Source organism: Saccopteryx bilineata, chromosome 3 (genome assembly GCF_036850765.1).
Source record: "Saccopteryx bilineata isolate mSacBil1 chromosome 3, mSacBil1_pri_phased_curated, whole genome shotgun sequence".
NCBI classification, from domain to species: domain Eukaryota; kingdom Metazoa; phylum Chordata; class Mammalia; order Chiroptera; family Emballonuridae; genus Saccopteryx; species Saccopteryx bilineata.
In genome coordinates this window covers 76,620,441-76,644,025 of record NC_089492.1, presented here as the reverse complement: position 1 = coordinate 76,644,025, position 23,585 = coordinate 76,620,441, and the positions used below count along the sequence as shown (strand labels likewise).

At 44.5% G+C, this 23,585-nt stretch overlaps 1 protein-coding gene across 2 annotated transcripts in view; it reads left to right on the top strand.

Moving 5' to 3' along the window:
* Positions 1 to 23,585, top strand: part of ZNF704 (zinc finger protein 704) — a 149,129-nt gene that overhangs the window by 28,669 nt on the left and 96,875 nt on the right. For both annotated transcript variants that reach the window (XM_066266380.1, XM_066266379.1), the window contains exon 2: positions 11,976 to 12,217. In XM_066266380.1, coding sequence (XP_066122477.1) covers positions 11,976 to 12,217 — 242 coding nt within the window. The remainder of the gene's footprint in view (positions 1 to 11,975; positions 12,218 to 23,585) is intronic.

Here is a 23,585-nt window from a genome sequence, read left to right as displayed (position 1 = left end):
GGAGGTGGGGGATATGGTGGAGGTGGGGATTGTGACTGTGGGGAAGAGGACCAGGGCGTGCAGGACAGAGCAGCCTGCAGCCCTGCTCTGGGGGGCAGACAGGCCTGGGAGTGTGTGGGGCCAGGGCACTGTCAGACTCTGGTCTGTGCGACGAGCCTCCTGCCCCAGGAGAAGCGCCACCTTCCTGCCGTCCCTGGTTTCCTCTCCCTCCTCGCATGCATGCGTCCTGGCCTGGTCACCTGTGCTGTCACTTCCAGCCACCGCTGCACACTGACATCAGTCTCTGGGTCTCTCAGACTGGATTCCTGAAAGAAAGGCTTCCTTGTCCCTGTTTGTGGCCAGAGAATTTGTGCTATAGTTTCTTCAAGAACAGATTCACCCTTTTATTTGGACAGGTCAGAACTGCTTTCTCCAAAAGTTCTCGCCACTTTGAGGAAACATGTGAGCGACCGTGTGTTCAAATTGGGTTTGACTCCCAGATCGTTGGCACACAGCTTGCAACCCAAGAAGGAAATGAGCTCCACCAGGCCAGCAGGAGTGGAGGCAGAGGCCGGAATGTGGTGGGGCAGGCCGCATGGGGCCTTGGACTCCAGCTTTGACTCTGAGTGAAATGGGGAGCTACTATCGGAGGTCCGTCACTGGGCAGGGGCATGATTTGAGTCTGGCATAAAGAGGTCAGGCTGGCTACTGTTTCCAAGAGGAACTGGGGATGGGGAAGGCAGGGCCAGGCTGGAAACAGGGGTCCAGGGAGGAGACTGTTGTTCAAATCCAGGCAAGACATGATGGTGACCTGACCAAGGTGGTCACTGTGGATGGCGGTGATGACATGTGATTGGATTCTGGGTATATTCTTGAAGGTCAAATCACAGGATAATCCCTTGGATTGGCTGTGATTGGCCGAATTAAACTTCGATTTATATAAAACAAATGGAATGCCTAATTAACACGATAAGTTCCAAGTTGTATGTACTGAAAAACCCCAGAATACTGGCCTGTATTGATACTGACTTCCCCTCTGTCCGTCCTTACATTTGGCTGGAAAAATATACAATAACATTGCTGAGCTTGGATTGACTATTGGAGTTTATAGAGATGGATAATTCCACTCAGGACTTTTCAAGAAGCATTTTTTAGAATACCCACATTGTGTGTGATCACTCGCAGGCTGTTAACAGAAGGCTTGAAACTCCGGCCAAGTTGTTTTCCACCGAGGAGTTTTCTGGTCACTCTCCATCCTAAGGGATGGCCATCAGCCATCAGCCCAACCGAGTCACGCTTTGTCGAATGTCAAATTGTCAAGATGTGTAGTCAGATCGCGCTGTGGCACACACACCCAGCCTTCACAGTGCGCGCAGCTGAGGGAGCGCCGTTGTGAGGTCGGCGGGCTTGGCGCCCGAACCTGGCCCAGGGCTTCCACTCTGCCGTGTTTGCTCGCTGCCCCAGCATCACACCTCCAGTCCAGGCTGGTTTCCATCAGCCACTTACTTTGTCTTGGAGAGAGAAATTATACACTTACCAATAAAGCAGCCCCCCAAACAGAAGGCCACTGGTCAGTTTCAGAGGGCTAAGGAGGTACCGTATTTTTCGCTCCATAAGATGCACTTTTCCCCCCAAAAAAAGTGGAGGGGGAAATGCCTGTGAGTCTTACGGAGCAAAAAAGACGGTATTTTATTAAATATTTTAACACACCATTTGTTTCAGAATATTTTTTTTCTTATTTTCCTCCTTAAAACTCTAGGTGTGGCCTGACCTGTGGTGGCGCAGTGGATAAAGCATCAACCTGGAAACGCTGAGGTTGCCGGTTCAAAACCCTGGGCTTGCCTAGTCAAGGCACATATGGGAGTTGATGCTTCCTGCTCCTCCCCCCTTCTCTCTCTCTCTCTCCTCTCTATAATGAATTAAAAAACAAACAAACAAAAAAAAAAAACTCTAGGTGTGTCTAATGGTCAGGTGCATCTTATGGAGCAAAAAAGTACGGTATAATCAAGGGGCGACTAATGGGAAGCCATGCTGTTTAAAGTGTCCCCACTACAGCTCTTCCTCAGGACTGGGGGGATTTGCCAGCCGGCTGATTTTTCTGGGTACCTAGCATGACAGTTGAAGACTTTACTCTGAAGTGAGGAGTAGAGCTCTGTGGACTCTTTTTGGAACAGAGCTTTTAATCAGTTGATGAAAGAGTCTGATCTTTCTTTGAGCATGACTCCAAGTGGTAATGTTTTAAATCAATTTTTAAAAAAGTGTTCCTATTATTCACATAACCTCTGCTTCTTTTGGAACACGTTTTAAAAATCATTGGGTCTGGTTCCATGTTCCGCACTGTGATTGACACGTCATTGTCATCAATCACTAAATGTGGAAATTATGTGCTTCGAAAGGATGTTTTAAAGTGCATCCTAATGTGAGAAAAAGCCACATCTGAAATAGGAAGTCTCTTATGAAGTCTGTCTGGCGTGACCACTTGATCTCGAGTGGGAGAGTCTCAGGGAAGTGCTCAGCCAAGGCGTGCAGTCAACTTGCCTTCCACAGCTTGCTCTGCAAGGGTTTCTGCTGTGGCCTGAATGTCATTATCTTTTCCAGAATTTCGTACTGCACAGAAAACCACAGAAGGCCAGTGGGTTGGCTTGCTGCACATTATTCCTGGAAATTCAGTGAATCTCCGGGGCCAGCTTCTCCAGTCTTATTGGGTTGAGATGAGTGAGGACAGTTTCCGAGAGTGAGTGTTGACACACGCTTTTTGGCATCTTGTTGCGGCAGATCCCTAGGGCGGATGGTAGGGTTCAGGTGTCCTCAGTGCACGGCAGTGTGGACAGGAGGAGCACTTGGTCAAGCCAGGGGGCTGATGATAGAAGCCACCCTCTTCTCTGGTGTGCCGTTAGAATCTTCTTGTGGAAACCAGATGTTTTTGTTTTGAGAAAAGCTTGATGAGCTCAGTCTTTGTCTTTTTAGAAAGTGGTTTCCAATCTACAAAGGACACCATTTAGAGAAACTCAAGATTTAAATGGATGCTGTTAACTTCTTGTTTAAAAAGTTGCAAATTTCTCAAGTACTGTATATTATGTTTATATAGATTCACTGTTTATCTTCTCCCAGGAAAACAAAGCTGTTCGTGGGAATAAGAAGTTTGAATTTTATTTGTCAGTTAACTCAGTAATTGGTAGTGTTCTCCTGTAACTGAACACTGAAGCTTTGTTTCCTAGCATGGAAGGACCCTGGGTAAGGAGAGTGTGTGTGTGTGTGTGTGTGTGTGTGTGTGTGTGAGAGAGAGAGAGAGAGAGAGAGAGAGAGAGAGAGAGATACTTTATAAAGGGCTACCACACTGGGTAGGAATAAGGTTTCAGTGTTACTATGTTTCAGTGTTTCGCAGTTACTGTGACCAGGAGTGCTGATGATCAGTGAAAAGTCGCAGTGTCAGTGGATGTATTTTTGTATGTGTGTGTGACAGGGCACAGACAGACAGACAGGAAGGGAGAGACATGAGAAGCATCAGTTCTTTGTTGTGGCACCTTTATTTTTCATTAATTGCTTTCTCATGTGTGACAAGCCAGCCAGGACTCAAGCCAGCAACCATGGGGTCATGTCCATGATCCCACGCTCAAGCCAGTGACCCTGCACTCAAGCTGGATGAGCCCACACTCAAGCCGGCGACCTCGGGGTTTCAAACCTGGGTCCTCTGCGTCCCAGTCCGATACTTTATCCACTGCACCACCGCCTGGTTGGGCAATGGATGTATTTTTTTAAGTATAGTTCATTTCCCCTTTTAATAGAGACATAAGTGAAAGCTGATAGAAGAAAAGTTAGTTGTATAAATGCCAGGTTCTTAAGAAAGTTAATTATATAAAAACAATGTATATTTTTTACAATAGAATAACATAATAGGTTTTGAAATAGGCAAACATTTTAAAAATCATAAACAGAATAGAAAGCAAAATTGGCCCATAATCCTGCTCCCCCGGAAAGCCATTCTTAACATTTTGGAAGCATTCCTTCAGTATTTTTTCTCTTTACATTTACACACCTGTCCTTGCTGAGTTCCTGTTACAGAGCCTCATTTGCATTTCCTTTCCTTTTACATTTAATGTCTTAAATGTTTTTCCAGATCAGTAAATATAAAACTATGTCTTTGTTCTCAGCCATCCAATTTATGTGTGCATATTTAACCCCAAGTTTATCGATGGATGTTTAGGGAATGTGCATTTTAAATATCCCTGGGTGCACGTCCCTGTAGAGTTGCTGAGACAGGGGTGCGAGAACACAGTGAAATTTGCTTCCTCTTCCAGTCGGCCTCCTTTGACGGGTGCACTCCCACAGCAGAGGAAGCCCACCAGCACAATCACCCTGCCTCATAGTGTTTCTGAATCTCATTTTTAAAATCGTCTCTTCCTTTCCTTTTTTTTTAAATTTGAAAAACGTTAAAAATGTAAAAATCTTCCATAATCTCACCACTGAAAAATTGTGTGAACATGTGGATTCAATTTCATAGGAAAAGAAATGGAAGGGCCCTCTCAGTCCCCTGTCCCTTAGGGCCTGGAGCTCTTGAACAATCTGCATTGTCTTCTAAATGCACGGAAATTGTGCCTGACATATTTGTCTGCAGTTTGCCTGTGTCTCCTGATACATCATGAACAAATGTTTTCCTCTCCGAAGAGCACAGCTGTATTCTGGTATCCGTCTTTTACTGGCCTCAGGCTCTGTCCGTTATAGGGGTGTCCATCCTAGGTTTCCCCGTGAAGGAAATGTTGGTTGTTGGATTCAGCAGTTCCACCCTCCTTTCCTATGAATTGTTTGTGTAAGTGCATCAAGGTATAAGCACACATCCACGGGGATGGTTAGCGTGGCATTATTTTTTAATAATGAAACCTTGAAAAGTACCTCAATGTCTCTTAAGAAGGGATCAGTTAAAAATAATATATGATCTCATGAAATGTTATAGCACTCAAAATTTTTAAATGCAGGCTCTGGCCAGTGGGCTCAGTGGTAGAGCGTCGGCCTGGCATGCAGGAGTCCTGGGTTTGATTCCCGGCCAGGGCACATAGGAGAAGTGCCAATCTGCTTCTCCACCCCTCCCCTTCTCCTTCCTTTCTGTCTCTCTCTTCCCCTCCTGCAGCCAGGGCTCCATTGGAGCAAAGTTGGCCCGGGCGCTGAGGATGGCTCCATGGCGTCTGCCTCAGACGCTAGAATGGCTCTGGTGCAACAGAGCAACGCCCCAGATGGACAGAGCGTCGCCCCCTGGTGGGCGTGCCAGGTAGATCCCGGTCGGGCGCATGCGGGAGTCTGTCTGACTGCCTCCCCATTTCCAACTTCAGAAAAATACAAAAAAAATTTTTTTTAAATGCAGTAGATCTACTACTAACATGGAAAGATGCCATGACGTATTGTGCAGTAAAAAGATAAGATACAGAACAATACACGAAGTATAATCACATTCGTGTTTAAACACCCAGAACAGCACAGCCAGGCGTTGAGTGCATCCTAAGTAACCTGCAGTCTTGCAGCAGATTGTTCAGAGCTGTTCTCTTGGTGGGACCTCTCTGGACAGGATTAGGATACAGCGGGGAGGGAATAGACAGCTTCCGTTGTTTTCTTTTACACGCTTTCTAATGGACATTTTAACAAGCGGTGTTTTGTAATAAATAAGCAGGTTTTTTCAATGAAAAGTACATCTAAACTCTACAAAGATTAACAGTTAAAAATAAAATGTTTATGTGAGACTGGGAAGTCTCTGAGACTGTACCCACTTGACAGTTTATGAGTCCAGAGGAACACGCTTAAGTAGAAAGTAGATTTCTCATAGGCACAAAATATTTCACTCACATGGTGGAGAAAGAATGAGGAGATAAAAGGAGGAAGAGAGAAGAAACCATGAGGTCAGGAGGGATTAGCTGGTGGGCGCCGCTGATCCTGGTCCCAGGACACAGAAGAACTCAAATTCCTCTTCTTAGGTACAGCACTGCACACATTACGATCAGCTGTGTGGACCATAAAGCTTCTATTTTCTAGACAGAATAGCCCCAGTTCCTCCTAATAAGATCCTTTGCCACCCTGACAGACCTTTGTTCCCATTTGTCAGCGTCCATCTTGAACTGTGATGACCAGAATCAAATACTGCTGCCTAACTTCTAGTCTCATCAGTGTGGGGTACTGTCGGATTACTCCTTTCGTGTGCGTGAGATACTACTTTTAAAATGTTTTATTTATTGATTTTTAGAGAGAGAGGAAAAGAGAGAGAAATACCAGTTTGTTGTTTCATTTCTTCATACATTCATTGGTTGATTCTTGAATGCGCCCTGAATGGGGATGAGATCTGCTCCTTGGTGTATCAGGACAGTGCTAAGCTACCCCGGCCAGAGCTGCACAAGATATTTTTTTAAAAATCCAGGCTAAGGTTATTCCTAAACCTCCACCTTGTCTTTTCTCCTGAAAATTACCAGTCACAGTCTTGCTGTTTGGTTATTTTTCACACAGAGCTTCAAGCTTGGGAGTTTCGTTGGGATGTTTTCTTTTGCCTCCTTAAAGGTTAGGGTAAAACCCTATGTTCAGATCAGTGAATCTCCTAACAAGGAAATTCTTCTTGATCTCACAAGACCCATGTCGTCTGGCCGAGAGTCCATCATTCTGACGCAGAGAATCAAGCCTTTCTCTTTGACTGTTTGCAGAAGCCAGTTATTAGCCTCCGGGATCTTCCTTTGCCTTCTGAAGCTTTGAGTGTTAAAATGAAAACAAAAAACTCTACTAGAAATTACTCTTTCACTTCCCTCAGTGAATCTTTTCAGTTACTGGGGATAAATTCTAGGTGTTTTCTGTTTGTTTGTTTGTTTTGTTTTTGTTTTCCCCTTTCTGTGGACTATAATTATGCATTTACAGCTGATGGTGGTACTGACTCAGGAGGTCTGAAAATGACGTCTGCTCCAGGCAGGCGAGCGTATTTCTGAAGAGCCACACCAGCTCTGCCACCTTGCATCACTGCTGAGAAGGTGTTTTTTTCTTTTTCTTTTTTTTTCTTCTTTTCCAAGTGAGAAAAGGAGAGAGAGAGAGAGACAGACTCCTGCATTCCTGCATGTGCCCTGAACAGGATCCACCTAGCAACCCCTGTTTGGGGCTGATGCTCTACCCATCTGGGGCCATGCTTGCAACCAAGCTATTTTTAGGGCCCGAAGCAGAGGCCCCACAGAGCTATCCTCAGTGCCTGGGGCCGATGCACTCGAACCAATCAAGCCATGGCTGCGGGAGAGGAACAGAGAGAGCAAGACAGAAGGGGGAGGGGTAGAGAAGCAGATGGTCACTTCTCCTGTGTGCTCTGACTGGGAATCAAACCCAGGACATCCACACGCCAGGCCGATGTTCTACCACTGACCCAATCAGCCAGAGCTGGAAGGTGTCTTTTTCTTACCCATGTCCTGCTCTCTTCCTGGGACTCATGCAGACACCCATGACAAGGGGAGCCCACTTCTTCAGCAGAGCTGCGCTTCCCACTGGAGCAGAGTGTCCTTACTTGCTACTTGGCTTGGGGCATGCCCTGTTCCTTCCTCTTTTCACACTCGCCATCAGTGATGTGGCTGTCGTGTTCTCTCCATCCTGTCAGATTTTTGGTCCTCTGTGCTGCCTCCTTTTGTTGAACTCTCTGCCTCCTTATGAGCCAGAACACTCTCAGGTTGCCACAACTGTCCCGGGAACTGAAACGTGAGCACGTCCTGAAGCAGTCACATAATTCGTAAGTTAGCCCAGGCCCTGAACATCACCAGAACAGTTCGTTGGCGTTTGTCACCAGGGCCTTGGGCATGCTGGGGAAAGCCGATCAGAGTGCCCTCTTTGGGCAGGTGAAGCACAGCATTTCTCTCCAGGTGGAGGAATAGAAATGTCGCTGTTCCATGGGGGATGAAGGTGTGGACCTGGCCTGAGTGGGGGCTGGGTGTCAGCCCTATCTCAGGTGTAAGCAGGGTGGACCCCATAGCAGCCTGGCAGGAAATATGTACCACCGGGATTAAAAAAAAAAAGACGTAGGCTTTGTGGTGCTGTTTAGGCAGAGCTTCTCTGTTTCTGGTTTGGGGAATACACTCCCCACACCAGCTGCTCCTGGTTTCGTTCTTCTTCTTTTTTACTTAACAGAACTGTTGAGTATGACTTACATACCATAACATTCATCCTCTTGTGAGATAGGAGTTCAGTTATTTTTAACGAGTTCACAGCATTGCACAGATATTACTGTGGTCTCTGTAATCAGTCCCTGCTCCCACCCCAGCGCCTGGCAATCCTGGACCTGCTTCCTGTCTTTACAGATTTGCCTTCTCTGGAAATCACCTGTGAATGGGCTCCAGACTTCCTTCCACTGCTCCCTTCCCCTAACCAAATAGGGGTTCAGATTTAACTGGGGTCCTTACCTGCCCTGAGCTGCCCTCCTCTGCTAACCTAAAAGCAGTTCCGAGCCGGACCGTGCCTCTCCCCGCAGCCGCCCCAGTATCCAAACACGCTTTATGCCTCCGTGCCTTCCTTTTATATTGTCACGGCTTTGAGCTGTAACTGACATACATGACAAGTCACACTTTCAGGTGTGAAATTCAGTGTCATTTAATGTATTCACAGAACTGTACAACATCACCACAATCCAGTTTAGAAGCCTTCCCTTATCCCCCCAGAAGAAATAACTTTATTCATTAGGAAACAGTCACATTTTTCTTAAGTCCTACGGCCCAGGCAAATGCAAGTTTACTCTCTATTTCTATGGAGGGGCAGACTTTGACCATTTTATATAAATTAAATAACACCATGTGGGATCATCAGTACCTGGCTTCTTTCACGTAGCGTGATGTTTCCAGAGTCCATTCTTGTGGTCACGTGGACCCGTACTTCATTCCTAAATCCCATCCCACTGCATCGATACCGCAGAGTTTATTTATCTGTGTTTCAGCTGATGGGCAGTTGGGTTGTTTCCACTTTTTGGCCGTTATGAATAATGCTGCCGTGAACAGTCCTGCACAGGTGTCTGTGTGGGCATCTGTTTCCACTCTCCTGGGTGTGTCCCGGGAGTGGGACTGCCGGGTCTCACGCAACTCTGTGACATCGTGGGAGCACCTGTGAGACCGCCCTTGTCCGCAGGCCTCTCAGCTGCCACCCCGTTTCTCTGGCCGTGTCGGAACCCACTCACCTTCTCAGGACGGGACTCGTGTCCTCTCTCCACACTCGTGTTCTCTCCTGGGAGCTCCCTTTTAAACAGAATATCTGATACGAGTAAGAGAACATTAATGAGGGCATTAGTATCTAGGTAGACTTTGAAGCATAGAGATGTAATGTCCACATGTCACCATGCCTTACAAGCTGTGGAACCTGACGCTCAAAGTATCTAAAATCTCTTACTCATTCTACTTTTTTTGTTTGTTTGTTTCGGTCCTCTTTGGTCATTTCTAACTCATTTTAATTACACTTTTAAACAAGGAGTCTGGGCTGGATAGTCTTTGAAACCTATTACATTGCTAAAATGCCCTGATTACTACACAGAGATGAATTTTTTGTTGTTTAAAATGTATTACAGAAGATGAATGGCTTTCATTGTTGAATATTACTGTAAGTTATTTTATTATGAAGTCTGGGCTAAAAACATGACACACAATTATAGCACCATTTCTGTAAGAAATTTGTTCTACTCTGTATTAATTTGCTGTAGGTGCTTGGGTTTTTCCTACAGGTTTGAGGCCAAGGGCTGAGATTCCTGTGATGCTCACCCCCCTCCCAACCCTACCTCTCTGTGGTCTGAATTCATTTCACCAGTCTAGTTGGCCCCAAGGGAGGCATGGGTATCAATTATTGCTACAGTATCTAATCAGTATAGTACCTGACACTTAGGGAGAGAGATTTATAATCATCAGAACCAGGCCTTTGTTTTCATCTTTTCTGCCTGGTGCTTAGTGTTCCTGTTGTAACATTAGTTGGGAATAAGCAGCTATGGAGACAAAAAAAAAACAGCACTCTCACACCCACTTCCAGTCAGGAGACATTGTATAGAAAGTGATTAGAGATGGATATTTAAAATATTTGCAATTACATGTTTTCATTTCCCAAACTACATTGTTATTGAACAGTCACTGAATTTTTGGATGTTTGAAATAGTTTATATTTCTTGCTATTATGTATTGATGTCATTAAAAGAGGTCCTAAGAGCACCTATTTTTCTTGGGCTCTTATATTATTAAGGCATTCTAAGAAATATGGTAAGTTTTTAATGAGTTACAAGTAGACCCAGAGTGGTGGACTGTTCCGCTGTGGAGCTGGCTTGGGCTGCCAGGAGTCTCTTCTGCCCAAAGTACAGGCCAGCACAGCAGGGGTCTCGGTGCACACGGAAAACCCAGGGGCTTCCAGGGCACAGGTCGCCCCTGGGCTCCAGCAGTTCTCACCTGTAGGCAGGTCCTGTGACCCGCCATACGCACGCCTCAGTTTCCCTTTAGTCTGAGGATGTCTAGCCATGACTACTGTACTTTGCCACCTTCTCCTCTCACTGAACACACCTCATGTTCTCATTTTGTTCTGAAAAATCCCTTATGTTTGTGACGTTAGCTTTTAAAGTTCTAAAGTGATTCGACCGTGTTTTTTGTGCTTCTCCTTGTACCTGAAGTTAAAAAGGAACAAACAAGCATATCTTCTACTTGAGTAAATGGGTAGAGATTTCCTGACTCCAGAAACTATGGCCGTGCAGGAATAGACTATCATGTGGACCAGCAACACGTCATAGGCATATGTTGAAGCTCCTGACGAGTTAGGGTCCAGGTTACGAGAGAGTCTGACCCTTCTTTGTAACTGCAGGCTTGACTGAGGTCACTGTAAAACCTCGTTTACAGGCCCTGTCACCTGACCAAGTCCTCTCTTTAATGTCGGTCTCCTTTTTCAGTCTTCCCAAATTCTGAAATAACCAGATTCAGTTCCTTCGAGGTTTAATTTTCTATTTGTCTTAAACCTTGAACATCATTGCCTTTCATCAACAATAAGAAAAGACAGTAAGAAAGTCTTTCTTATTATCACATTCGTGGAGGGATTTCATGAAGGTATTAAATGCCACAGATAAAGGAGAAACACAGATTCTTCATGAACGGAGAGTGTGGTTATGATCAGTATTCACAGTCAAAGATCAGGCTTGTTTTTTTAATTTACAGCTGTCTTCTGTGAAATATAATCAGCATGAAGTATTTAAGCAGTTTTTTGTTTGTTTTTTTGACAGAGACAGAGTGAGAGTCAGAGAGAGGAACAGACAGACAGGAAGGAAGAGAGATAAGAAGCATCAGTTCTTTGTTGTGACACCTTAGTTGTTTATTGGTTGCTTTCTCATATGTGCCTTGACCGGGGGGTTACAGCACAGCAAGTGACCCAAGCCAGCTCAAGCCAGCAACTTGGGCTCAAGCCAACAACCTTGGGCTCAAACTAGCGACCATGAGTTCAAGCTGGCAACCTTTGGGCTCAAGCCAGTGACCATGGGGTCATGTCTATGATCCCACGCTCAAGCCAGTGACCTGGCGCTCAAACTGGTGAGTTCGTGCTTGAGCCAGATGAGCCCACACTCAGGACTTTAGGGTTTTGAACCTGGGTCCTCCGCGTCCCAGTCTGACGCTCTATCCACTTTACCAACACCTGGTCAGGCTTAAAGCAGTTTCTGACTTCACTGAGTTTTCTTAGTTGCTGAAAACAATGATGTTTTAAATGTTGGGGTTCTTTTTAGAAGCCTTGTGCTTTCAAGCCTGCAAAGTTTTTGTGTACCTGAAAGGCTTCCCTTGTGTTTTGATGCTTTTTGTTTGCATCCAAGAGAAGAAGCTTGAATTGTGTATGACTTTGTAGCCTCAAGTTATTTTATTTCTCTGTTAGACTTTTCCCATTTAAACGACACAGTCTTCAAGAGGAACAGGGAGGGTGGCATCCGCGGTCCCCCCTCGTGGCCGCCTGCACGTGGTCGCGCAGAGCTGACGTGTGTGCGAGTGAGGGTTCTTGTGTTCGTTCCACAGGTGGGAAGCATCAAGCGGGAAATGGCCTTCACGTTTCAACCGGAGGACCTAAAACGGGACTCAAGCAAAAAAATGTCCCATCTGCCCTTGTTCCCCTTGGCCATGGAAGAAGAGGTGAAAACGGCAGACACCAAAACAGCCAGCCGAGCCCTTGACCCTGACAAGGAGAACACCCGCTCCATCTGTCTCCTTGAGCAAAAGCGAAAAGTCGTTTCCTCCAACATTGACGTTCCTCCAGCCAGGTAAGGGACCGCGAGACTGTCTCCGTGTCTGCCCAGGAGTTCGGTGCCGAGTGTAGGGGCTGAGGAAGGGTTTTCTGCCAGGCTCGTTTTTCTGGTGTTTGTGTGAACTAGAGCTTTTCACAACTGACTCTGAGGCTGGGGTTGTTGAAACTCCTGTCGCCCTAGAAAAGAACATTTTATTAGGTTTTGGCAAATGAATAACAAAGAGCAGAAAAGAATAAATGTAAAAAACTTGAAGACACTTGGAATGTAGGACTGAGCATACCCACTCAACGGCAAGGACACTCAGTCTTTGGTCCAGGGCTGGAGAGCTGTGACTGTGGCCAGACTCAGCCCCCAGACCTCTTTTTGTGAGGCCTTCAAGATAAAAGTGGTTTTTATCTTGTGTGGTTTTACTCTAGGAGAGGGTTAAAAAAAAAAGATTATGTGACAGAGATCGTAGGCGGCGTGCAAAGCCTAAAATGTGTGACTCATTATAGAAAATGTTTGGCAATCCCTGGTTTGTATCTTGCTAATCCTTTTAACACATATCTACCTTGGACTGGGCCAAGAGCATTTATCTGAAATATCAGAAGGTTTTTATCACGTTATAATTTTACTTACACCACACCCGGTACCTTTGAACCAAAGGACAGCGTCATAGCAGCATGAGGACAGAATATAGAATATACACGTGAGGACATTTGCTTCTTTTCTGATTCTTTGTCTCACCCAGATTTGGAGGCGCATTTAAAAAACTGCCATGTCTATCATGGCAAGGCATCCTAATTCCCACTTTACAAATGAGGAAACAGACTGAGAAGTGTGAAGTCTCCCAGGAGCCTGATGAGGCCACGCTTATTAGGCCAGCAACCTTGGGGTTTCAAACCTGGGTCCTCAGCATCATAGATCGACGCTCTGTCCATTGCACCACCCCCAGCCTGGCAGGGACCGGTGTGATCGATAGTATGACTTCATGAAACACACTGCGCCATTGGCACACAACTGTGTCCTCTTGCCAGGGCTTTACATTCTAAGGTCAACAAATAAGTCAAGGTTAGGCACCGACAAGTTGTTCTTCACAATGTCTTCAGTCATCTCTGAGACCGGAGCCCACCATGAAAGGTGTGGGATCTGAAACCAATTCTAAAAAGACAAGTCTTCTCTCCCTCCTTACTCTGGGGCAAACTTTCATTGAGTAGAGTGGTGGGATTTTTGTTCATTGTTTTTAAAAATAGCTCTCCCTTCCTGTCAAGTGCATATGGTTGAATTTCTGTAATTAAGTGCACATATACTGTAGTCCACTTTTCTAATATTCTACAAAAACTGTGGTGAAAGTTAGTAAGGTGAGACAGAGTACCTTTGTAAATCACCACTTCTCTTTCCCATACTAACACTGATAACATGGATTGATACCATCTCTCCTGAATTATAACTTAAGAAGGTTTGTGTTTTATGACATAAATCTGGCTCAGGGTATGTGTATGTATATGTGTGTGTGTGTTTTAAAAAAACTTCGTACATTTGTGTTGACTTCATGGGATCGAAGAGTCTTCCATTTCCAGTAACTGTGCTTTCTATCCTTTTATTATAAGTGCCCAAGAGTGTCCAGTTAGAATGTGTCACGTGTTCAGAATTACACTGTGAATTTAGAATTTGGGTCATCCGAATGAATTTTTAAAATAATTAACAATTTGTGTCAGTTGGCCATTTTCAGGGATATGCTCTCTGGATCCATTGGGTAGTTATCAAGTAAAATACTGAAAGTGTGACATCCCCACATTTGCAGGCATCACTTCCAAAGAGTCCTGGATGTTAATAAATGTCCTTTCCTGTAAGTCCTTCCTGGCAGCAAACTAGAGAAAGAGTCGCCACTGGAGCCCTGGGTGAACCCGTCGCACTGTTGAGCTAGGTGGACCGCAGCGTTGTGGCACGGATTGCGTGTCTGGGGACGTTCCAGGGTACTTCGGGGGACACTGTTCCGTGTCTGTGGCACCCATGCCACAGGTCGCCTCCACAGGACTGATTTACATTTATATTTGATTCAACATCTTTTTCCTTCCTACACCTGTTCAAAATTTAAACAATCTCGTACAGAAGTAACTGGATTCCCTCCGCCTCCCATGACCCTCCTCCCTCTGCCACCACGGATTCTGTTTTCTGCTTTTATCACAGAGAAGCTAATAATCACTAAAGGCAAATAAGTAATTAAAAGATATTGATCATTTGTTTATTTTAAAAGAATACCATTTGAGCAGCACTAGTCTGATAGAAATTTAATGTGAGCTATACATTTCATTTTTAAAATTTCTAACCGCTACATTAAAAACAGGAAAAAGAAACAGGTGTAAATAATGTAAAACCATATATTATTTAACCTAACTATATCCAAATATCATTGTTTTCTATATAAACGCGCATGAGTGAGATACTTTACATTTCTCTCTACATACTAGCTCTTTGAAGTCATGTGTGTCTATTACTGGTACACATCTGACTTTGAATCGGGCACCTTCCAGTGACCAGTTGCCACGTGTGGCAAGTGACCTCTGTATTGGAAGGGCAGCTTTAGAGTAAAGCATCAGCCAATTCTACGTTTCAGTGCAACTTATCATTTATCCCTAACACAGTGGTTTCTTTCTTTCTTCTATTTTCTACTCAGACTGACAGGGATGGAACGGTAGCTTTCTGTGGCCATGTTTCTTAAGGGTTGGGGGTGGGGAGGCGCATTCCCTGCAAGGAGAGACATTTCAGCTTCTGTTGCTCAGAAGACATTTAGTTGGGAAAACTCAGCAGCACAATCCCAGTATGTTTCCTAAAGAAGTGACTCCTGGCTGTGTGTAACTATATTGTGTACAGTTATAATTCTTAAGAGGTTTTAATCTCATCTAAGTCCGAGATGAGTTAAATAGGTAGAATCACAGTCCTAGTTCTTTAAAAATCTAAGAGCAGCTTCATTCCAGCATGGGACAGAGCCTGCTTCGTGGTTACTGGATGTTGTGATGTCCCCTGCGGGAGTAGCCCTGAGCGCTGTGCAGCCATGCCGAGCCAGTGCACCTCAGGGTGACCCGGGCCACCACACTTTCACCATTTGCTTATGCTTCTTTACCTGCTCATTTGCTTATGCTTCTATACCTGCTTGTAACAAAATAGTTAATTAATGCCTGCTATTTGGAAACTTGGAAATGCAACAGATGTATCAATTTTATTTTATTTTTTTGACAGAGACAGAGAAAGAGAGAGTCAGAGAGAGGGACAGACAGACAGGAAGGGAGAGAGAATGAGAAGCATCAACTTGTTGTTGTGGCATCTTAGTTGTTCATTGATTGCTTTCTCATATGTGCCTTGACCAGGGGGCTACAGCAGAGCGAGTGACCCTTTGCTCAAGCCAGCAACCTTGGGCTCAAGCTGGTGAGCCTTGCTCAAACCAGATGAGCTCGAGCTGGCAACCTTGTGGGTCTTGAACCTGGGTTCTCTATGTCCCAGTCCAACAATCTGTCCACTGCACCACTGCCTGGTTAGGCTGTATTAGTTTTAATAAAGGACTCCTAAGTAGGAAGGGTTTACCTTGTTACTTTGTTATTGGCTTAAATTGTTACTGATTCTTTTACATTTTAACTGGTGTTTTCTTCCCTCATAAATAGAGTTCTAGGTAGGGGAATGTTAAGGGTTAAAGGTGGAGACTTTGGCTTAACTTGGAATACTTTGAGAATTTGATTTCTATCTGTAAGGTGACACTGAGCTATTCAGTGATACATTCAATTCAATTGTTATTTCAGAGCGCTTCAGGAAGAATATAATTTTAAGCAAGAGGAGAGTTCTTGAAGAGTGTGTTTCTGTATTGGAGATAAAATAGCTTAGGAAATAGAGCTGGTATCTAGGAGGGAGGAATTTGGGGTCCTGTTGCACACTGACCTCCAGGAAGTCCCTCAACCTTGTCCTGTGTGTCCAAGGCCAGGCACCGCACACGCTCTTCCACCCCCCCCCCCTCCAGCCTTGCCCGCTGGCCACGTCTCGGCTTCTCCCAGCCAGCCGAGAGCTCCCTGCTCCCAACTCCATTGTTGAAACGAGCAGTGGCCTGTGCCACCCACGGATGGGATCGAGAAAACCTAGAAGGTTTGGATCCTTCTCACCTCCTTCAACTCTAGAAAGATCCTACAATCTGCTGAGGTTAAAAAGAAGTGAAAGCCCATTTCATGGTTTTAAAATATTCAACTTTTGTTTTCAAAGTGCTCGTTTGCTTATTCCTGTTCTGAATTAAATTTTTGACTTTTTTTTTTTTTTTTTTGTCACCACAGGAATGGATATAAAAAGACAGGTCATTTCCTCCCATCAGTTTGTCAGACAATGGCACACTATATATGCATTTGTGTGTTTTATACACCTATTTTTCTATGCAAACAAATGGAAATACATTAAGGGGAGCTGAAGTGTTCATAAGCTAGGTTAACATTCGCATTGCCCACTTTTTCTACTCTAGAAATGTCGGTTTGTTGTCTCTTTGTTATCAATTATTGATAACTGCTTAGAAGTGTATTGAATGTCCACTGAGAATTAACCATTGTGATATGCTGTCCCAAGACCTGTCCGGTACAGAATTTAGTAGCTTTCTTTCTCATCATCTCAAAAGCATGCTCTCTTCACTGGGTAGGTGTTCTCAGGGATCCAATGACTTGAGATTTCATCTATCACTAGTGGCCATGAGGGCTTCCTGCCTCGTTTCATCACCGTGGCAAAGTCCACTTAGCCATGAGGGAGAGCCGCAGCCCCTGGACCACTTCAGTGCAGCACTCAGAGCCGGGTGAGCAGCCACCCTCTGGACAAGCAGGAGGGCCAGGTCAGCCCATCTGTAAGGAACGGGTTTCCACAGCATCTCATTGATGTGTTTGGTGTTTCTAGGCTCAGGATTTTCTGTATGGAGTCATGGCTTCTGTGAACAGAGGGAGACACTATTCCATTGGAATTATATATCACCCCCAGCACAGCTGAGTGTGGCAGTGGCTTCTTGTATCCCAGACGTGAAACCAAGGTGCTTTGCAAGTTCGTTGCAGCATCTGTAGCGAAGACATGGGGCTTCTGTCTTCGCTATCTCATCAATGCATGGTGAAACTGAGAAAAAATGAGAAACTATTTCTTTGTGTATACTTAGTAGGACAACATGGCCCTGCCTAGCAGTTGTCACATCTTGAATTGACCAGTTGCTTCCTCTTTATTTCCCCCACTCTGAGTAATTTAACTCTATAAATTCTAGTTATCCACATAAGGAAAAACATGAGCCTTTTCTCCTGCCTGCTGGGGCCCCAGTGAAGTTGGATAGTTCCTTGGGGTGATAGGTGGAAACCATGGCGATGTCTACACCGCAGACATGGTGGTAGTGTGGAGGGCAGTGGTCTTCATGTTAGGCCAAAGGCAGGTTTTATAGCTCACAAAGAGAAAAGAATTATGAGCATCCTAAACATCATCAGATCCATCCACATTATTTGAAAGATGGAAGAAAAAATTGTTAAGCTAAGAGTTTGGGTTCAAAGAATGGATTTAAACACTTTCTAAAGGTTGTTTTTTTAGATTTTGCTGCATTTTCATTGGTTGAGCAGCACTTAGAACTTGTGGAGCAATAGTGACTTTGTTTTTTGTTTTTGTTTTTTGTTTTCTGAAGTTGGAAACAGGGAGGCAGTCAGACAGACTCCTGCATGCGCCCGACCGGGGTCCACCCGGCAGGCCCATCAGGGGGCGATGCTCTGCCCATCTGGGGCGTTGCTTTGTCGCAACCAGAGCCATTCTAGTGCCTGAGGCAGAGGCCACAGAGCCATCCTCAGCACCTAGGCCAACCTTGCTCCAATGGAGCCTCGGCTGCAGGAGGGGAAGAGAGAGACAGAGAGGAAGGAGAGGGGGAGGGGTGGAGAAGCAGATGGGCGCTTCTCCTGTGTGCCCTGGCCGGGAATCGAACCTGGGACTCCTGCACGCCAGGCCGACGCTCTACCACTGAGCCAACCGGCCAGGACCCAGTAATGACTTTGTTTGTGGGTGTGCTGACTGGCTCCCTTCTTGTTGGGAGGGGGAGGGATGCTGTCTGTCTGCTGCTTCACACTCAGAAACACACCTGCGTCCTGGGTGCAGTCTTTCTCCCCTGAGGAGTCCACTTGTATTTGCAGTTAGAACAGCCGTGCTGTTTGAAGATGACACTGATGGTCACCGAGGAGCAAAAGTGGCACCTTAGAGGGTGACCAGTACAACCAGGGTGGTGCAATGCTGTGTGCGGTGCCCAGGGCTCAGTGAGTCCCAGAGTCAGAAAAACTGGAATTCCAAGCAGGCAGTAGTTTTGCGTCAATCTGATCGTGCTGGGGGGAGGAAAGCCCATAATTACTATAATCAGAATCATGATCCATCTCTTAGAAAATGGTATGTTTAATTCAGTGGCTAGAATACTTTAACTTTGATACTTTATTCTTGTACCTTTGGAAACTAAAAACATTTTAAAATTTACTGAGACAGAAAAGAGTTAATAATATTACATTGAGAAAGATGCTATCTAGTTTTAATGTTTATTCTTTAACTCTTGTTGGGGAGGGGGCTTTGTTTCTCTGCGTTGACTGAAATTTCCCCCAGTAACACTTCCTATGTTATCTAAGGGGAGACGTTAGATCAGGGGTCCCCGAACTACAGCCTGCGGGCCGCATGCGGCCCTCTGAGGCCCTTTATCCGGCTCTGCCGCACTTCCGGAAGGGGCACCTCTTTCATTGGTGGTCAGTGGATGCACCCTGTGCTCCTGGAGTGCTGTATGTGGCAGCACCACAAAGCACGGTGTTGCTCATGTACAGTACTACTTCTGGTGACACAGGATGCACGCATCACGGCTCCAGAAGCACGTCATATCACTTGTTACAGCTAGCAGTGACAAATATGGAACCGGACATTGACCATCTCATTAGCCAAAAGCAGGCCCATAGTTCCCATTGAAATACTGGTCAGTTTGTTGATTTAAATTTATTTGTTCTTTATTTTAAATATTGTATTTGTTCCCGTTTTGTTTTTTTACTTTAAAATAAGATATGTGCAGTGTGCATAGGGATTTGTTCATAGTTTTTTTATAGTCCAGCCCTCCAATGGTCTGAGGGACAGTGAACTGGCCCCCTGTGTAAAAAGTTTGGGGACCTCTGTGTTAAATCATAGTGGGTCCCCCCAATCCCACTAAAGAATCTGTGATTGACTTGGTGTGGGTTCCGATTGTGGGTTTGGGAAGGCAGGGCGTTGTCTTATCAGAGGCCAGGGGTTCCTTGCTTCAGTTCATTCATTCTCCACATACCCCAGAGCTGCAGCGTCACCAGCCAGGAGTGCTGAGGGAAAGGCAGTGACAGTTCTGTTAAGTGACAAAGTGGGTCCTCACGCTTGAAACTGCCACAGCAGGCAACTGGCCTGTGGGTGACAGATGGGGTTTTATATACCTGGTCTTTGCCTACTTCAGTGTAAGGAATTTAATATTTGCAGTTCGAACAGATCACTTAGAATGAAAAAGAGGAAGCGTACACCTTCGTGGTCACTGGCAGAGTGCTTGCAGTCGTTGGTGACCACAAATGAGGAGTGAGTTAAAGAACTAAGTGATCTGGTGTGGCCTCCACATACTGCTCCACGTTTTCAGCCCAAGGGACAGTGTTTTGTGGAATTGCCACATTTCCAGTGTTGGAATGGCTTTTCTTTTGTGAAGTCATGGTGATAGATGGTAGATGGTTGTTTTTAATGTTTCAGTTGTGGACAACTTAAAACGTTAGCACTTCATCTTGGTTCCCAAGGTTTTTTATATTGTAGTTGAAATTTTTTAAAAATCTGTTAACTAGAGAAAAGAACTCTCCCCTAAAGTTGAGAGACCTAAATTCTTCCACCCCACTGATTGTGTACCCTAGGCACACAAAAACCTTCATTTTTCACTTGTTTTTACAGGTGTTTTAAGCACTTGGACCCATTGAGCTCTTAAAGTCCCCTCTTAACAGGGACAGCCAAAAGCATTAGGATTCATTATGACGTACCTCCTGGTCTCAGGAGAAGTCAGTGTTCACCTTAGGGGTTCAGGTCTCCGAATTAGACAATATATCCAATTCAACTCCAAAACAATTTGTGATTTAATGTAATACATCAGCATAACGCATTATTATATATTATAATTATTCCTTGCCACTTTTTATATGTAATTTTAGATAGAATCCTACAATTTGGAATGCTAACTGTATTTCCAGGCTTTGTTTGGGTTCTGAATAAGGATTCATTTTTCAAAGCAGCAAATGATTATGCCAGTTAAAGGACACACATTTTGCAGCAGTCAAAATCAATAGTTTTCTCTAGGCGAGTAGTATCACCACCAGCAAGCCTTGTTCTACTCATTAGAGGCATTTGGAAACGTCTAAGGGGCAATTTTCGTTGTGCAAAGTAGTCCTGCTCCATGAACAACTCTTCTGCCCCAGATGCCAGTATGACCTCACTGAGAAACATGAGTGAGTGTCACATTTATGACAAAATGGTGGACTAAGAGCAGAACCTGATTTGATTATTATATAAATTTATATTAACTGCATAAATACTGTTTATCGACATCCTTATAAAATACTGAAGATAAGGCCCTGGCCGGTTGGCTCAGTGGTAGAGCATTGGCCTGGCGTGCAGAAGTCCCGGGTTCGATTCCTGGCCAGGGTACACAGGAGAAGCGCCCATCTGCTTCTCTACTCCTCCCCCTCTCTTTTCTCTCTGTCTCTCTCTTCCCCTCCTGCAGCGAGGTTCCATTGGAGCAAAGATGGCCCAGGCACTGGGGATGGCTCCTTGGCCTCTGCCCCAGGCGCTAGAGTGGCTCTGGTCGCAACAGAGCGACGCCCCGGAGGGGCAGAGCATCGCCCCCTGGTGGGCAGAGCGTCGCCCCCTGGTGGGCATGCCGGGTGGATCCCGGTCGGGCACATGCGGGAGTCTGTCTGACTGTCTCTCCCCGTTTCCAGCTTCAGAAAATACAAAAAAAAAAAAAAAAGAGAAAATACTGAAGATAAAGGGTAGGTAGTCCTCACATGAGCCTACAGGTGAATCAGAACACTGTTCAGATGCAGTATTTTGAGATTTTGAGGTGTTTTATTTTATTTTATTTTTGTAGCTTAACATAAAGTGAAAGTGTATTTCCCATGTTTCCATCAGTCCTGGGTATATTTGGCTGATAGTTGCAAGAAATAAAAATCTTCCTTCGGTTATTAAAATAGAACCAACCACCCACTCATTTTGTTACGTTCTGTGGAATGTTTTTGAATGACAGCCTAAGTCTTTTAATTGGTTTCCCACTGATTTATAACCCCCTTGTTTTATGTTTAACATTTTATATCTCAAAATTACAACTTCCAGTTCCATTTTTATACTGTGCCATTTAAACAGAGCGAAAAACATTTTTAAAAATTAGTAAAAAGCATGTTCCATTCAGAAACCCAAGGGTCATTCATTTGCAATGTCTCTACATCTCTGGGTGCTGGTGCTTCTTGTCTGTCTTCCCAAGTATCTCCACTGGATTCATGTAAGTCCTGTCTGCATTCCCGACATGAGCTGTGTTGCTCATCTCCTGGTATTGGACCCAGGCTGGCTCAGTTCCGAGTTCACCGTCCGCACTTCAGTCCCAGTGCGATGCTTCTCGTCCATTTGCGCCGTGGCTTCTCTCTTCCTTTGTCATAAACTTAGATGAAAAAGTTCCTTGGAATTCTACTCACTGGACCACAGAGAGGCCAGGCAGGGAGCATCCTCCTAGAGTTTTTGTTCCAACCAAACCAAGGGTCAAGTTTCACTGTCATTTAATCATTATACATGTTTACCATCCACTGTTCACTTATTCAGAACTCATGTCCACTTGTTGGTGTGTGACACCCAGCCCAGCTTTGCGTGTCAAAACAGAAGCGGAACCTGTTACTTAACTGTGCGTTTGCTTGCAAAGGCCTTGGAGGTTGATCTCCTTCGTCTGGGAAATTTCCTTTCATGGCGTATAGCTCTCCCCTGGGAACCAGGGAGCTGTGGTGGGAAATGAAACTCCCTGGTTAATTCCTTTCAGTGTGGTGTCTCGCTGTCCCAAAGAGCTGAGTTGTCTAGTGAAGAGCACTTTGCTACCGACTGGTTGTCTTTTATACGGTCTGTTTCCTAGAAAGACTTTTGAAATGTGGCGCTACAAAATGAATGGCAGTTTTCGTTTATAGTCTACCTGACCTACTGTTTTTTTTAAGTAATTGTCACTAGAATCCAGCTCAGAATGATTGTTATCTGGGTGTAGTTCTTTAGAAGACCAAAGGAATTGAAGATACTCAAGCGTCTGCCCTAAAATCACTTGTATTCTAAACAGAACACACCAGCCAGGCAGAAAAGTCAAAACCACATTAAGATTTCCTTCGCAGTAGTACATTTCTCTTCCTCTGTGATGTGTCTCCATCTCACCTGTCAGTGCTTGCACTGCCTAAGACCCCCTCATTTTTGTAACGTTGTTACCTCTCAGTTTTGTCCAATTGCTGTCAGTTTTCTTATTATTTATATGAAGTGTCAATTGCAGATGTTGTCTATGTAATGATTTCTACTCATCTGCAAGGATTGTGATGTCTTTGTAACTATTTGAAATTTTTTCATTTCTTTTTTTGTATCCTATACCATCTAGTACATGTAGCAAGTAGGAAGGAATCATTTACCTTCATTCCACTGAAGCAGAGGCTGCTGTTGTTGTAGTTGCATTTCCTGCTAGATCAAATCGAGTAACTTCTCAGGTTCTATCCTGGTGCATAGAAGGCAACTGACAGAAATATTGAATAAAATCTCCTTGATGTATTGTCGTATTCTAGATTGTTGGTGATTCCTTTTTTGTTTGGTGTTCTTTTCCTCTTACTTGTGCATATAACTGTGCTTATTATTATAACTCAGTGCACAATCATTTAAAACAATTTGTAAGTACAGATAAGCAGAACTAAAACAAAACGTTCATAAAGCAGTCATCTGGTGATAAGTACTATTCACACCCAGCTATGTATGATTCTGCTCACTTCTTTAAATTTGCATATATAAAACATGTTTTCTTGCAAAACAATGGTTTTCTATGCCACAGAATGTTTTGAACATTAAAAAATATATATTGTAACCACTACACTGCAGACATACTTCATAAATATTTATTTATCTTCATCTAGAGCATAATGTTAGTGGATGAATTGCATTATAGCGTATGTGTGTGCTATTTTTACTCAACTAATACCCTGGTGGAGGTTCTGGTTGTTTCTGTTTATTTATTATTACAAGTAGCACTGTAGTTAACTGAGTGAGTTATCTAGGCCACCTAACAAATTATCTCCCAACCTATTGATTTAAAAGAACACACATTAGTTTCTGTGGGTCAGGGGTCTGGGCG